General features: G+C 40.0%; 1 protein-coding gene across 1 annotated transcript; it reads left to right on the top strand.

The window, feature by feature from the left end:
• Positions 1–6,608: 6,608 nt before the first annotated feature.
• On the top strand, positions 6,609–17,534 carry DNaseII (deoxyribonuclease II). Its single transcript, XM_080275062.1, has 8 exons — positions 6,609–6,751; positions 8,762–8,860; positions 10,894–11,041; positions 13,040–13,274; positions 13,983–14,180; positions 15,313–15,418; positions 16,613–16,745; positions 17,424–17,534. Exons 1-8 carry the CDS (start codon positions 6,609–6,611, stop codon positions 17,532–17,534), a joined length of 1,173 nt encoding a protein of 390 aa, XP_080131188.1.
• The last annotated feature ends 439 nt before the right edge of the window (positions 17,535–17,973 follow it).

Raw genomic sequence — 17,973 nt, 5'->3', positions numbered from 1 at the left:
AGGTATCAAGAAGGACTGAATAAATACGAAGTTAATATAATTTTATCCAAGAGTAAACTGGTGAAGATAAGTGCCAAGAGACCTCCTAATTTGATGAGAATGCGACCCCTTGTGTTCATTACGACTGTTTATGTATATTTATGCTGGGTATTGCCTGTATAAAGATCGATATATGACTAATATATTTCGCAACAAGGACAAAAAACGGATTAATATGCTACATCGTCCCTGGAGGTGTGTGTGTGTGTGTGTGTGTGTGTGTAAGCTATGGTCTGTCAGTGGGTTATGTGGGGAGATGGAAATTTTCTCGCAAAAAATTACTCTCTCTCTCTCTCTCTCTCTCTCTCTCTCTCTCTCTCTCTCTCTCTCTCTCAACCACAGTAACTTCGCTTGTCACACTGTTAAATTTCATAACGTAACACTGGAGTCGCGAGGCAAAATCAGCACTCATCTCAGTGACATTGCAAACTTCACAATAGTCTTAATAAAACAGAACATCCTGCACTTAATATGATGCTTATAAAATAGTAACAATGCAGCAAGTGATGATATAGCCGTGACGACTTAGATGTTACGTAACTCAAGCTTTACGTCATATTCTTCAAGCGTGGATTTGCCGTTCATAAAATAAGCGTAGATTTACCGTCAGTCTTTCCCCGCCTCTCACCAAGGTTGTTAGTAACCGAGGGTCGAGTAAGCTTATAATTGCCATATAAAGTAGATGTTAACTGTTTTCCTTGCCTTTCATTACAGACCACGCCCTCTTACTGGATTAAGAAGGTATGATGGTTTGTGTATTAGCGTTATTTCAGTTTCTTAACATCTTGACCATTGACTCAGGGCACATGCGAATCTGTTCAGCAATCCCTTAATTTGTGCGTACCAGATGAGACTGATGTGATGGATCTTCGCTTAAGTCTTTAGCTTTTCCGTAATTCTTGACTTAGACGAAAATTATGAGCCTGTAAAATATTCATCTCTGCTCCATCTTCATCCTTTCATTTTATCGTGTCATTTTACTAAGACGAGGTTTATTACTCTTCGGTTCTTCAGCTGTTTTCCGCGCATTTTTTTTTTTTTTCTAAGAATACTAAAACGTATTACACCGATCTAAAACCATCCTCCCCAACCCTCCATGACAGACCAAATATGTCAAGGTGCCCGACTGGAGGCAGTTCGTCGGCCTTTGTGTATGTTTAGGTGTCTGGTTGTCATAGATTTCGTAACACCTCTTCTCCAGCTATTTATATTACTTAGGCACGTACATGACCTTTCGTATATTAGCTATGCAAACTACTTCCATGTGAGAAAGTTATAAATGTTCAGGAGTTTTCTAAGGTGTGATATGCAAATTCAAAATTGCAAATGATCGTGTTAGGGAATCTCCAGTGCCATCGATAATGCGGTCTTTGTGTTAGCAGTGATTGAAATATAATTGTTATCGGTAATGAAAGATGGTGCTGACGGGCTTCTTGTCTGCCCGTGTCCACTCTTTCGCTGAAAGGTGGACGAATCTAAACAAACAACAAACGAAAGATGGTGCAGTAGTAGTCTGTGTTAATTTTCTTGAATTGTGAAGAAAATTAAAGTGAGTATTGTCAGAGTACGAATATGTTATTGCTAAGTGAAATTACGAAAGTTTCATTTATTGTTGGACTGCATGATGGCTGACGTTCTGCCTGTACCGGGTAAAGATGCATGGCTGACTGCGGCCGTCTCGTCACAGGAGCCTCTACCACTTTTCATTTTTCTTTTTCAGATTAGTTTCTTTTTAGGGGTACTTTAATGTTATATAAATCTAGGTCGATTTGGAAATTGATAAATAACATACAAGAGAATATTATTGTTCATTGTTCATTATGCAGTCAGCCAGTAAGGAAAGGTATTAGAAAGGCTCCTACGGTGACGAGAGTACAGTCTTGGGTTGAGACTGGCAAAACAGAATTATGATCAGTTCCATCGTAATCAGGAATGTTTTTTTTGGTTGAAGGGCAAGACTTAGGAAGACTGTGTACTTTACTTTCCCTATTCTTTCAGCGAAAACAAATCAGTTGCGACAGAATACTGATCGTAAGTTTGTGTGGGCTGAGATTTGGAAAGAAATTTAGGATCAGTTCCCTGTAGTAAGATTTGTTTTGGTGGGCAGGTCAGGGGATGGAGAGTGCATATTGTTCTCGTATTTTGCTGTAGTCACGAGAGGGAAATGATCGTAAGTATTTTGTGCATCTTGGCCTTAGTTGTAAAGGTTTTCTTATTGTCTCTGGAGATTCCGTAACATCATCCTCAGTGATTTATTTTGTACATACCTTTGTGATAACCTTTGTCATTTTATTGGTGCAAAGCGTGCCCACATTAAAAATGATGTAAACAGTGTAAACGAAAATATAAGGTTAAATATGTAGAATAAATTGTTAACGAAAATGTGTTACGAAGTGTACTGTGCCAGGGAGTTCACGGCCTGTGTGTATGGGTGTGGCAGGTGTAGGCTATACCTCTTTTACTTTAACTTGGCCTAAAATTGCCATCTCTCCTTGAATGCTGAATTGTACCAATAGATTAAGACTAGAATAGGATGCTAGTCACACACACACACACACACACACACACACACACACAACTACGGAAAATATGAAGTCGTAATATTGCTCTTTCCTGCCATTGAGCTACGTGGGGGGAAAAAAAATCTACACAAGGACGGTACAAGAGGACGAAAATATGTGCCAAGTTAAGGTGAAAGGACTATAGTTAGGGTGAATGAACTGCATGATAGGGTAGCTGTGTGGCACGTCTGCTCCACACCCTCCGCCCTGGACTGTTAACCCTCCACACTCTCTTCATTTGATCACAACTTCACCACAAGGACGCCTGTTGTACTCCTGCTACGGTCAGGCGGTGTTATTCAGCTTAGTGGAGCTGTCTGTCTGACTCACTGAAGGAGAAACCATTTAGTCCTGAGACGTCAATATTTGACTAATTTTTGTTATTCCAGACGATTGTGTTCAGTTTAAAGGAGGATCATTGTTGTGAGGGGATTAATGAAAGCCACAACTAACCTCTCCAGTTCGAAAAATCTTCCCTAAGCTGAATAAAAACGTCTGGAGGGAGCAGAAATAAGTAAATAAATACTGTAAATACAGCAAATATGTCGCTGGAATCATGAAGTTAATGGAGACTACAGTTTATTTCCAACCTTTCACTGCAAGGGGACTCTCCTAAGCTGAATAATAATACTAAAAAAAAAAACGCTTGCCTGTAGCAAGAATAAAATACAATAATATGTCGTCGTATTGAAGGGTCTAACTCAGTGACGCTCAGTGACGCTCATCAACCTGTCATTTATTCTTAATTTTCCGTTTCCTCATTTTTTCCCTTTTCCTCAATCTTTATTTCCTCTTTCCTTATTTATTCTTCCCTTTTCCTCATTTATTTTCCCTTTTGCCCATTTAATTTCCTTTTCCCTCATTTATTTTCCCTTTTCCTCATTTATTTCCTTTATTTCCCTCCGCTGTGACCCTAATGAGTTTTGAGATACAAGCTGTCTAGAGTAAAATTAGCAGAAATACCACGTGTTGCATTTAATTCAGTGCAGGAGGTCATGTGGACACTCGCTGCATCACAAATATTAATTGTTGACCATCATAAATAAAAAATTCTAATTAGTATGTGGTGTCTTTCTGTACCTTTAGCCATAGGGAAGGAGAGAATCACGACAGCCACTGATAACGCTAACCCCATGATGCACAGAAACATGGAAGATCATAAGAGGAATGCCTACAGAAGCGCGTTGCCATTGACGGTGGCCATAACGAACTTCTCATACTATTGGACAAAGTTCGTTTCTTTGTCATTTCATCTAGCAGTACAACTGGGTATCTAGATGTAAGTCTGATTGTTGTCTGTCGTGTTCCAGGAGAAGAGTGCGACCGGACAAGTTACCACTTCTCTGCCTTAATGGCCTCGTGCAGTAGACAGGCATTAACGCGTCTTCATGTTTACCAAGTGGCACCCTTCTCCTCCTCCCCCGTTCAATCCTGGATACACCCTTGAGATGTAGGTCAAAAGTCCATTGAGGCCAGTGATTCATCCTCTTTCACCATCACGGACTTGATTTATATTCAGAGCGAAAGGGGTGGAATGATGGCAAAACCGATAGTAGGCCAATCAACCGACCCGATCTGTGAAGGCGACTTGTGAATGCTTATATAACCCAGTGGATTTGCCAAATACCTCCTTGCTCTTACCTAAGTTACCTCTTATGGCGGCACACGACCCTTGCCTATTGAGAGAGTGGATGTAGTTTGTCGCTGTACCGACGGACTTCCATATTCTATCTCATGTTAAGGTCCATGACAGATTTGCATATTCTATTTCATGTTAAGACCCATATCCTACCTTACGTGTCTGTGTTGGCTGTTGTACGTTCGGTGATAATGATAAACATACCTGAAAGTCATAACTGATTACTCACTACATCCATGACTCTCGGTTTCTATTGGGAAGCTTTCCCTCAAAATTCTGTTGGGCCATTTTTTGACCTAATGTGGGGAGCTACAACATAGATGTTTTTAGTCTGACTCCTAGACTTCTGAGCGGCCGACTTCCAAGTTCTTAACTTGTGCTAGTTTGCATAACAAAATGAGCTTCAGTATTGACCTGTTATGTGATGCCCTGTGGCTGTTTAGTGTCATAGAGGATGGGATACCGAGAAGACCAAGTGAGAACACTAACAGGAGCAGTTCTGCAGCACAAAATGTTTCAGTTTATGCCTACCTACCGCACGAGGGCCAATAAGGCAGAATCATTATTTGCAAGTAGCATGAATACGACGACATGCAGCAAAGGTCCACATGTACGCCCTACTGACTGAACAGGGGCAGGGGTAGATAAACTTGGCCCAAGAATCGAACTCGGGAAGTAGTAGTAGTAGTAGTTCCCTAGGCGGTCTGGCCGAACAGCCCCTAGTTCCTAAGGAAGGCCATGACCGAGACCTGGCTTTCCCAAAGAGCTCTCAAGGAGTATATGTCGTGTTGTTGGCGCAGGTGATTGTGTGCAATGCAGTCTTCCATTATGTGCTTAATAGCATGGGGTGCTGTGTTGCATCCTGGGGAGGCATCAGCGACAGAGTCATCCAGCCTCTTCTGATAACTCAAAAGAGCTGGATGATGTCCACATCTCAATGATGTTCCTTGGTGTGTGTGGATGTGCTGCCATGTAGTGTTGTAGATAGTATGGGTTTGTGGAGGCTGCGGCAAGACTCTGTGTGCCTCTCATGTCTAGATGATCCTTGACTTTGAGGACTTTGGTTTCTTGGTGTAGGTGGTCTGTAGGTGTAGCAGCTGTGCAGCCAGTGATTATTTTTAGGGCCTTGTTCTGTAAGGTGTTGTAGTGTGTTTTAGTGAGGTTAGAAGCCCAAGCAGGGCTTGCATAATTCATCACGGAATGTATAAACTTGTTTGGATAATGTGGTGGTAGTTTCTTTGTTGAGTCCGAATGTTGTACTGGCAAGTGACTTTAGGGCGTTGAGTTTTGGTGTTAATTTATTTTTATTTTTAATGTTTGTAACTCGAACTCGAGTTTCTCCAGTTGCCATCGGTATAAACACTGGACTGTGAGCCATACTCGGGCTGGCGTGTAATATTTCCTTGCATTTCCTCCGTTGCAGTTTAGTTTGAGTATTTGACCTTAATAGCTCGAGTGTAGACTATCATTTACATCTTTAATATGGACGCACTCGACCTGAGTAACATTCAAGACGAGAGAACTGTCTTGCAATATATATATATATATATATATATATATATATATATATATATATATATATATATATATATAAAGAGAGAGAGAGAGAGAGAGAGACCAACAATGCGATCCTATATCGGACTACAGTAGGGGGCATGGTTCGTCAGCGTATGTGGGAGGTGTGGGACACGAACTCTAAAAGCAATTGCAGGCAAGCTAAGTTCTGTGGATAGACAGATGACAAAGCTTTTAAATTACTGTTGAGATAGTGAGGCATCTGGATTGTGTGGTGAACAAAGATGAAAGAACCATTGCCAATAACAACTGAATATGGAAGTAAAGAGGTCTACCTATAGGCTAAATGAAATCCTTTGGTGATGATAATAAAATAAGAACCACAAGGACCACAAGGACCCATCTGCCTGGGACACAAATACGTAAAAGTTATATTGTACGTGCTATTTCAATCTAAGCACGCGATTCAACATTAAAATATAAAAATTTTCAGTTCTGTTCATCTGCAGTGATTGATTTAAACCAACGTATCTTCTAAAATCTATTAACTGTGACAGTTCTACGAGTACGACTCCCTTATTGCTAACCATTTGACGTGACGATCACCAAGAAGAGCGACGCCCTTACTTCTTGTATAGTCTTGAAACTGGCTTTGTTCCTACCTCAGTTATATTGAATAATTCTTCATCAAGCTAGCTCATCTAAAATCCCCAGGGAAGAGAAGTATATATTTTAATATATGATTTCTCTCATATACACATATTTAGGTGATAACAGAGCGATTTGGAGGTAAATATGTGAAGTGTCCCGAGGGTAGGATAGGAGTGGGAGCGCCATTACTGTAAACAAACACGATGGGGAACTGCTGGTCGATAGGCGCTTTCTTAATTATCTTTCTAGGCACCTTTTGTATATGGAATTGTATGACACGTGACGAGCCACCGGATACTTCCAACTGGTATGGCTGCAGGGATAAAAAAGGAGATCCAATAGACTCGTAAGTGATTTGTGATAATGTTGAAATATCGTCTAGTGCCATGTTCTGGGTATGACCTTATGATGTTGACTCACCCGTTAGATAACGGGGGGTGATCACTTATATCGCATTTTCCTGTGTGTCGGGCACATGTAAGAGTCAATTTTCATGAACTGAATGGTATTGTTTTCATATGTACATTTCAGTCAGTTAAAGTTGTGCTTATGGTACTTTCTGGTATTAATGCATAACAGAGCTTTTAATGGCATCACAGCACAATAACCATAAGTGCCATGACCCAGAAAGATGTTTCTGCCGTTGGTTCCTGTAAGTTTGATGACAGTGTTTAGTACTGTGGTGCTATGATAATGGCATTGTCAGTACAAATAGGTTATTGTAATGTTACTCTTATTTTATGTTGCATCCCAGTCTCACCATAAAAGAACAAACAGTGGTGATACATTAGCTTTTTTTTGTATGCCGCATATATCAGTAAATTTATTATTGAGATCATGTTATTAACTTGGCCATTATTTTTATTTTTGATACAGTACTGGAAAGTACATGAAATCCCTCTCCCCATTACTGAGTCATGGGATAATGTGGATGGCTACTCTGTCTGTCCCTTTGTTATCAGCCTTTGATTACAAAGACCTCTTAACCCTTTAGAAGTCATATCCTTTTCTATACAACACTACTCCTGCACAACCAACCATATATGACACAGAAACAGTAGAAAAGCTTTGAACAGTTGCTTTCTTGGTATTATTGTGTAGGTAATGGCAGTGCAGTATTTCCTTATCAGCATTATCATCATCATTCAGGTCTGCCTCATCTTATAGTTTGTCTCTTTGGCCTTTTGGAGCATACTGTTATATCAGTATCTTGTATTCCTTTGTATGTCAGTTTTTGCATGATATTTTATAAATTAATCATTTCTTCATAAGAGCGTTCTTGTATTTTTTACCCACGATAATATTTTGTGGTACTTTGGAATATATACAAAGAAATTATGGTCAGTTTTCTGTAATGCATATCACTTGATCCAAGAAATGTGACAGTCACATTGTAGTCCACATTATTTTGAATCATTTCCACTGTAAAATTGTTTTCAGAAATGTACCATATATTTAACGTGATAATCCTATTTTTAATTACCTCAGATCTCCGCCGACATCTGCCTGTAGCTGGCCATATTTAACATTCCTAATGTGTATTTTATACATTTGAATTCTATCTGTCAAATGCAAGTGAGGTTAGGATGGACCAGGTTAGGTTAGGTTAGGTTAAAGCAATAAGTTTCCCATTGCTTTGACACAAGATACACTGAGGCATCCACGCGGATCAATGGTTGGTAAACAACACAGCCAGTCTGAAAGATCATCGGTAAACATTGCTGCGGGTGAGCTGACCGCTTCCTTAACTGCCCAAAAATAGTGGTACTGTATATTCCCTTGGGTTGGCCTAACCTCCAAACCAACTGATTTCCGAAAAAAAGATCAAATTCAGTCAGATGACACTAAAATCGACCAAGAATATGATTGTTTCAGAATCGAGTTATGTGAACTACCGGTACTGAAAACTGTCCAAAATTATTTTTAAAAAATTTCAGCAGATCATTTAGTTGTGTGAATTCACATTCATGGGTGATAAAAATTCATTTCTAACAAGACTTTGTTTCAGCTTTCAGTTATTTGCACAGTACATTCCAAACTTAAGTGTTTGTAATACAGTCCGAGTATCTTAGAGTTGTCATTAAGGCAGGAAAATGATATGACTCAAACATTGAGTTTAGCCACAACTCAAATATTTTGTCTGTTGAGATGTTGAATATTTCTCTTCACCATCTTACCCTTGTCAGAATTGTCACCATTTATGTAAATCAGTTGTTTCACCATTTGTGTTACTAGTTTTCACTTGTCAGTACCAAAATTTTCATCGGACGTACAATAGTTTCTTTTTAATATGGTTCTTTATTAATATATATTGATTAAAAATGTATGAAAACTCTTATCTCTGTTTCTTAAACAGGTTTGTGGTGTATAAGCTGCCACAAAATAAACACTCTTACTTCAGCCCATTGAAGGAAGGCACAGCATACATGTATCTCACACCAGAATCTGCTGCCAGGTAAAATACAGGCAGTCATGAGCAGTACAGTATAACAGTGTTCTCAGTATTAAAATATGCTGCATGTTAAGAAGTGAAATATGAAAAGGATTATTGGTACAGTAGTCTTCAAGGAGATATGGTATCACCTATTTTGCCCTCCCCCCCTTTTTTTTTTGCCACAGTCTTCATGTGATTTTTTGAATATTTTCTGAGTATGTTTCATGTTTCAGTGTTATCTTACCTAATTTATCCTAACCAAACTTATCTAAACCTAGCCCTGTGTACCTGTTATATAAATTGTTTTCTTTGTATATTAACAGATTCCCTTCCTACTCTAAATCATTTCAAAGAAAGGTGAATATTTTTGTAAATTTTTAAAAGGTGGTCCATTATCTCCTTGAAATATACAGGATTTATAATACTTTTGTAACAAGAAGCATATTACTTATTATTTTTATTGTTATTATGCTCCTACGCTCCTCATGGGGCGATGTAGGATTGGATTATGATGATGATTATTATTATTATCTTAGGTAGGTACTGTAGTAGTTTTGCATTATTAACAAATTTGATTGTTGATTTCATTGGGGGGAGGGGAGTCAAATGGTGGGTGACAGAGTGACTTGGAGGCATTTTGTCTGCGGCCACCCTTTGCGGGATTAGAGCGTCGGGCTATAGATAGATAGATAGATAGATTTCATTAACTACAGCATTTTAGATACTGGTATATACGGTACTCATTTTGCATTATGTTTTGTGTAATGCCTTAGTTTGCTGTACCAGAAGCTGCAGTACAGTTTATTTTAATGAGTGGTAGGTGGGGGCTCTCAACATCCACTCACTCGGTGTAGTGCTGCTCTCGGGTGACTGCCCTTTCCTCTTTTCTTCCTTCCTATTCTGTCTTTCTTTACTTCTTTCCTCTTCCTTCTGTCTTTGGGTGACCCCACACTGAGTGACAAGCTAAATGGTTTCCTGTTCACCAGGAAACAATTTACTACGCTGGATGGTAACTATATAACCAAACTATGAGGCCCAGTGGTTTAGTGGGTACTTAAGGCGCTCCAGCTGGATTGAGCCTGTGTAGGTTTATATCCAAGGGGTGGCTGGGGTTTATTGCTCACATAATGCCACTCAGGGGTGCATTAAGCTGGTCACTCTCGTCTTAAATGTCAGGACCAACTTGCCCAGCCCTGGGCTCCTACATTCCTTATGGGGCAACACAGGATTACCATAGATGATGTACTGGTATGTACAGTATGTATGTGATAGTATCTGGTAAATGTGTGTCTGTCATTAAGCTGAGTATCTCTTAAAACTGAATTAGATCCTTGTTTACACATTTGGTCCCTGATTAACGAAAGTTCATTAACCACTTCAAGAATTTTTGTTTCACATCTTACAAAGGATGAAATTCACAGTGGTTGCAGTCTTGGACCCCTGAATTATGAGCTGTCTTGAACTTTGTTTTGAAAAAGTTGTGTAAACTAATCAGACTCAAAACCTATGCTTTGGGTGTTGGCTTTATATCCTTCATTCCCCCACTCAGTTTGTCATAGGACTTTTGTCCTTAAGGAGACACTGGATAATCACTGTGGTGTGTGTTGGATTAATGTTCGTACCAAGGGATGGCTTTGGTTTGAACAAAGCACAGATATATCTTAGCCAGGTAAGTTAGAGTTCAATGCTTGATACATATTATACTACCTATACAGGATGCAGCATTTATTGTATCTTAATGGTTATTGTACAGCAGGTATTAATGCTGTAAGGCATGTACACTGCTACAGAGTAACTCCTACACAGCCACAGAAAAGTTTGAAAAACTGTAAATCCTTGAAGTTAGGTGCTTTCATTAAGTGCTGAAATTATTTGTTTATGCTGTTATGTAACTAATTATGTATGTTTCTTTCTTTCTTTTTTTTTTTTTGCATGTGTGCATGCGTGTGTGCTTGTGTGCATGCGTGTGTGTGTGTGTGTGTGTGTGTGTGTGTGTGTGTGTGTGTGTGTGTGTGTGTGTGTGTGTGTGTGTGTGTGTGTGTGTGTGTATACAGGCTACAGAGTGGAGGAGTGTCAAGTGTGTTCAGCGAATATAGAGATCTGGCCAGTGGTTGGGTCCTCAGTAATGTTAGCATCAACAGTCAGCTCTCCATGCCTGCCCACACCCTCAGGAGGCTCTACTCTGATGCTGAGTTTCGTAAGGTCAGAGCATATGAGATTTAGTGTTATACAGCAAATACTTGTTGTGTGTTGCTGTTATAAGACTTCATTTTTGCCCTGTAAATGTACGTTAATCACAGAAAGATTGCCAGTTAAAGCTTCATTGCTCTCTGTTAAGATGACTTGCAAGTTCCCTTCATTTACGGTACCATTTGCATGTAAAAAGTTGTAACATTTTCCAGCATATCTCTGGAATATTACAGGATGTACTAAGGCAGCCATCATTTTCGGTCAGGGATATTTTTCAAAATAGTAAAACTTTTTCTACACATTGGTACTGTTGATTGTAGGAAACGGTAAATCAGCGTAACTTTTTTCTCAGTGATTTGTGATGAAACTGATAAAAAAGAGAACTTAGAAAAAAAGGAGTCTTACCAGTATAAAAAAGACTGTGTTCTATGTTGCTGAAATTGATTTGGGGAACTAGAGTGTAATGATCATATTGGTGTGTTGTGATAATAATACCCACATACAGTAGCTTTGTTTTTGAAGGCTCCAACATGCTTGCATGCATTGGCCTTGGTCATCTAATGGCAGCTGTCCATGCTGCTCAGTCTCTGGCAGCTTCCTTATTTAGTCCCTTATCCCTGAGGTCGCACTCAATGATCTCGTCTCTGGTCTTTTTTTATCTGCCTTTCGCTGCCCTACCCCCAACATTAACACTTCTCACTTTCTTCACCCAGTTATCATCCCCCATCCTCTCCACATGCTCAGGCCATCTCAATCTACCTTTCCTCATCACTACACCAATACACGCCAGTCCCATCCTACCTCTCAACTCTTACTTTGTAAACCTTGCCCCTCCAGGCCTTGCACTCAGGGACACACTGCACATCCACTTAATCATTACCATTTCTGTATGTTTGAGACTGCGAATATCCTCTTCCTTTACTGCCCAGATCTCACTACCATACAGCATTACATTCCCAACACAATCTGCATACAAAGAACCCATATCATGGAGGGAGAGCCCTCTCAGTGTCAGGAGAGGCAGCAGTTCCCTGAACATCTTCTGACCACTCCTCACTCTAGCCACAGAGCTAGATTCAGCCCCACCTCCAGCACATAACATGTTTCCCAGATAACAAAACTCTTTCACACACTAAAGAGACTCATCAGAAGGTTGCATCCTTTCATGCCTGGCAATCTCCACATGTTCTTCCTGACACACTGCACACATGAAATCAGCATTATTTCCCAGTCTACCTATAATACCACTACAGTTGTGGTATAATTCTCCCATTAGCGTATCTGTATCTTTGGTGTAGATGATATTCATTTTCCATGATGTACAGTGACAAATTACAGTACTTGTATATTATATTGTTTGGTGAAATTAATGTACTGAACTGTACTTCATTTTTCATCACTAGATTGATGTCTTTATGGTGTACAGTGATGAATCTTACTTTATAGACTGATGAATTCAATATACTGTACAGTAAACCCTCAATATAACAAACCCCTGTATTGCGAATTTCGGATATAGTGAACGGCCAAATCGCTACCGAACTTCCCCTGGATTTTGTAAACAAAGGTCGCTAAATGCGGGGGAAGTTTGCAGATCAGCCCACAGTAAGTGCACTGTAACAGTACTACATTTTACTGTACTCTTATTATAGGTATTTTATTTATTTTAGAATTTCATACAGTGAGTATTTACATGTACAACTTCATAAACCATTGATTTCTCCATGTAAAATTTCATAGTTAGTTTAGGTTATGTTTGGGCACGTAGGACCAAACGACTCCCCTTATGTAGTGAACTGAGTTCGGCAATCCTTCAGAAATACCGAACCCCTCGTATATAGTGAACTTTCTGATATAGCTACCCACCCCACCCCCAATTAGTTCATTATATCAAGGGTTTGTTGTACTTAATTTTTCATCACCAGAATGCTGCTCTTATAATGTAGAGTGATGAATTATGTTTTGTACACCAATGAAATTAATATACTGTACTTAATTTTTCATTACCAGAATGCCGTGTTTATAATGTACAATGATGAATTCCCCAATGGCACAAAATCCATGACGAAGGGACACACAAAGGGAGTGGTGGTGATGACGAGCCAGGGTGGGTTCTGGCTGGTCCACTCTGTGCCCATGTACCCTCCATCACCCGCAGATGGCTACTCCTACCCACAATCTGGCCATCACTATGGACAGACCATGTTGTGCATCACTTTCTCTGCAGATCAGGCACACTCACTTGGTAAGATGGAGATGTATACTGTACTCACTCCCCTTTCCTGTCTAGCATTCATTTCTTTACCATGTATGGATGGAATAATGTATTGTACTTCGTAAAGGTCAGTGTTCTGTAGAAATAATAACATGATGTAGATTTGTGATGCTGATCAGAAACTAAGTCCTTCTTTTAAAGTGTTATTTTCCTAAATATTTTTTTACAAGTCATAGAAATGAAGAAGTCTCCCATTTGTATTAGTGATGCATAGTGCAATTGGAGCACCTGTATTTGTAATTTATAGAAGTTTTTGTCATTAAAATTATAACAATGCCATGATAAATATGGAAATCATGAGCAACAGCAGCATCCTAACCTTGTATCTCACTCTTCATTAGAGTAGGTTGAATGTAGAAACAGAAAATGGAAATTACGTAAGTAGGGGTAGTTCTGAACAGAATGCATATGTTTGATCACACATTTCTGCAGGATTTTATACTAAGAAATTCCTCATCAAAGTCTCTCTCTCAGTCTATCATTCACTCTTTTTAGTTCCGTATCAAGAACATGGGAGCCAGTGGCTAGACCACTCTGTCCAGAAGCTTAAGGCAAAAGTGGCTTCTCTCACCCCAGCTTTGGATTTTAACAGCTAACATTAATCACCCCTCATATGTAAACCCTTATTAACCAGGTACAGTTGAAGTTCCTGAACCCAGTAGACCACATTCTTTGCAGGATACCAGCTTCTGCACAACAACCCATACATCTACGCATGGAACATGCCATCTGCGCTTTCGTCAGTGTTCCCGGTGCTGGGCCGAGTCATTGCTGGTGACCAACCCTCTTCCCCGCCTTGGTACCGCACATCTCAGCTCATCTCTCAGGGTGGCAAGACATTCACATCTTTTGCTAAATACAAGAAGTTTAACCAAGGTTAGCGATTGGGATATCATACATTTATAGTGACATTTTCATATTCTATAAAGAATTTAGCCCCTTTAGTATGGTCATATATTAACTCTATTCTTGCTTCTGTCAGTTAGTTTAATTAAGTTTATGGGAGACCATTTGTTGTGCATGGGCTAGATGATGTAGTTTTTATACAGTTTGTTATAAGCATTTCTAAAGTTGAATAAAGTGGTAGGTGGAGGCGCTTGCCATCTGCTCACTCAATATAGTGCTGCTCTCGGGTGTCTGCCCTTTCCTCTCCTCCATCCTTCTTTCCTTCCATCCTCTTCTGTCTTTCTCTCCTTCATTCTTTCCTCATCTTTCTGCCTACGGGTGACTTTACACTCCCTCTTCTGTGTTTCTTTCCTTCATTCTTTCCTCTTACTTGTGCCTGTGGGTGACTCCACAAAGAGTGAGAAGCCAAATGGTTTCCTGTACACCAGGAAACCATTTACTACACTGGGTGGTAACCATCTAACCAAATTTTGGCGCCTGGTGGTTTAGCGGGTAATTACGGCACTCCAATCGGATTGAGCCGGTGAAGATTTATATCCAAGGGGTGGTTGGAGTTTATTGCTCACGTAATGCCACTCAGGGATGAGTGAGGCTGGTCACTCTCATCTTAAATGTCAGGACCAACTTGCCTAGCCCAGGGCTCCTATGCTCTTGATGGGGCAATGTAGGATTGGATGATGGATGGATGGAAAATATAGTGAGAGTATACTGAAAAATGTCACTGGACACAAGGGTTGAATCTGTGTCATAACACTATTGGAAGTCACTAGCAAACTTTTTGGCAGTGGGTGTAATTAGAATTTTTTCTACCATATAGTTATTTCATTATAAGTAAATCTTTGGTAGGGATAAGTATAAAGGGTTAGACCACACACTGTCAGCAGAGGGATTGAATATTCAGTCCCATTGTAAGACTGTTTTTTGATGTCTGGAAGGGCATGCCGTGGCATAGTAATTACATTTCTGCAAAAATCCTCTCAATAGGGACAGCATCTTAGCCCCATACTGAGAAGGGAAAGCATGATGCAAAAATGGCATCATCATCAAGAACAAACATTTTTAGCATAGCATAGCACTTACTAATCCCTGTATTCTTTGTCAGACCTGTACAGTGGACTGGTTGCCCCATCACTACGAACTGATCTTCTGGTGGAGAGCTGGCGTAATGGACCTCACCCATTGCCCTCATTTTGCAATGACACCTACAGGCTAGTATGATGCATACTTTTTGCTTTGTGTGAAGAGGTTATGACATAGAAAAAAATGTGATAGATTCAGTTGTTGTTGTGGACCCAGGCTCATCTGGATGTGAACCAGGTGAACTACAGGCTGAAGTTGCCTTTATACAATCCATCATCTTCCTTTTGGTGGATAGGGAGGGAGTTATGGAATGTTTTTATAGCCAGGTGGTAAACCTGCCTGGTTATTGTGGCACCACTGTATGGAGGTCTGTCACTCCAGCCCCTTTGGATTCAGTAATAGATACCAGTACATTGATTTACTTTGCTTAACCCTCACATGCCGGGCAATATTTAACGAAGTTGTCACCTCACTACCGGCAATTTGTCGGAAACAACTGAAATTTGTTTTTTTTCAAACCTTAATATTGTAGCCTATCTCAGAAAGTATAGCTTTTAGGGAAACAAATTAATGATCATTTTACTCATCACCTCTTCCTCTTGCAAATGAAAGTATCCACAGGTTTCTAGGTTGATGCGTTGATGAGTAATTACGTGAGGAAGTGAACTCGTTTTTGCCTTGAGTGCGGTGTGAGAGCAGGACGTGTCCATGCGTCTCCCTGCAGCGCTGACTGTGGCTTTGCTGTCAGTGTAATAACTTACTCCACTACTTGATAAACTAGACACTGTTGCATTCAAGGCACGCTCTATGGCTCTATCACTCAGCCAGTTTCTCGTATTCTTGGCAAGAGGCTTGGCATGGCGGGAGATGCAAAGGTCCACATAAGGTGGGAATAGAATCGGACGAGAGACGTAAGACAACATCGTCCTACACCTGCCAGTGTCACAGAGACGACTGAGGTATGCTTTCCTTGGGTGCTGGGAGGCTATCCCCACCTCTTTGGTGATGAGATCAAGTGGCGGCCACTTCAAACTGTTATGCGAAAACACTTGTGGTTATAGCCGTCACCCAGCGCCCACGATCCACCAGTTTCGCGTTGGACATAATGTCACCCAGCACTTAGGGGTTAAGAATGATATCTTTAGATGAAGGTAACTGAAAACAATTTTGGTTAACCTCTTCAGTCTGAGATTTTTTTTTTATTCAGGCCAGTGATAGACAATTTTATTCACCATAAAGGAGATATTTTACATCTGAAGAGGTATTAGTAAGAAAGTCAGGAACAGCTCATTGCTTAACCTCTTCCCTCTTCATTGCTGCAGGGTTGAGAACATTGAGGTGGTGTCAGCACGAGCAGCCAGTTCCACCTTCAAAACAACCCATGACCACAGCAAATGGGCTGTTACAAAGGAACCCGACAAACCCTATGTCTGTATTGGTGATATCAACAGAATGGTGTGTACAGATGATCACAGATGTAATGTTTAGGTAGTGTGTACTGACTTACTAGCTTAAGTTCTCTTTGTCCATTATGCACATTAGCTAGGTGAATTGAATTATTGTGATTGATTTATGAAGTGAGAGAGAGAGAGAGAGAGAGAGAGCTGTACAGTACTGTATTAGGTTGCAAAATGCACCAAATGTACTTAATATAGCTACTTTACTCCGTTTTTTTTATTGAGGCGAAGATGCACATGACAGGTTCATGATGATTGACTGAATGCAACATGTCCAAAAAATATTTACTAACCCAAATTTCCCCCTCAGATATTTGTTGTCAGTTAGTAATGCTAGATTATGAAGTAATGTTGCATTCAACAAATAATCACCAATCTGTCAAGTGCATCTTCGCCTCGATAAAAAAAACTGAGTATAATATAAGGGTGTCTTCGGTCAATCTTCACTTGGCTTGTGCAGACAAGTGAAGCATACTTCTGGTTCATGAATGAGGACTTAAAAGCTCATAATAAATGCAATTTCTGACCCCAAAGCAACACTATAATTAATCATAATGTGAAGTGCAGAAAAATTGTTTACTCATCAGTAACCTAATGCCAAAATTGGTTGTAGCAACTCAAAATGAGGAAATACTCAAACATTTGATTAATATCTGTCCAACGTTTGTCCCTACAGGAGACTCAGTTTGACCGAGCTGGGGGAACGGTATGCATGCAGAGTATCAGCATCTGGCATCGTTTCCGCAGCCTGGTAAACGCAACTGAGGCTTGTTCTCATGTTCTCTGAGTCACCACCTCTACCTCTCCTCATGTCTGAACTTTTTTTTATTTTTTTTCATTTTATTATTATTATTGTTTATTATTACTAGTTATTATTTTTTTTCCTTTTAACCCTGTAATGCAGCCCCCTTGCACCACAACGCACCAAATTCACCTCATGCACCCCATTTTCACAACACAGGTAATTCTTTAACATCAGCAGAGCAAAAGATCTCTCTGCAATGGCCAGTTTCCCACCAGGGTCACATCCAGATGAGCCTCAGGCCACTGGCAACAACAGCAACCCTTTTGCCATTGTTGGTGGATATGGGTATTTTATTCAGGTTAATACATGAAGATTTTGTTCAGCAGTGTGAAATTCTAACTTGAAAAACCATCACCACCAGATATTATTATTAAGCTGAGAGAAATTGAAGCAATCAGAGGGTTAAGATCTCCACCACACA

The sequence above is a fragment of the Coenobita brevimanus genome, chromosome 60, assembly GCF_032717465.1.
Source record: "Coenobita brevimanus isolate Jiangsu-jjx chromosome 60, ASM3271746v2, whole genome shotgun sequence".
Classification (NCBI taxonomy): domain Eukaryota; kingdom Metazoa; phylum Arthropoda; class Malacostraca; order Decapoda; family Coenobitidae; genus Coenobita; species Coenobita brevimanus.
This window is presented reverse-complemented; position numbering and strand designations above follow the sequence as displayed.

Excerpts from the sequence above, each read along its gene's own strand:
- DNaseII (XM_080275062.1), top strand. The coding sequence starts at position 6,609 with ATGGGGAACTGCTGGTCGATAGGCGCTTTCTTAATTATCTTTCTAGGC. Across the intron at positions 11,042-13,039 it reads CTGATGCTGAGTTTCGTAAG|AATGCCGTGTTTATAATGTA; the intron begins GTCAGAGCATAT and ends TTTCATTACCAG. Across the intron at positions 16,746-17,423 it reads TTGGTGATATCAACAGAATG|GAGACTCAGTTTGACCGAGC; the intron begins GTGTGTACAGAT and ends TTGTCCCTACAG.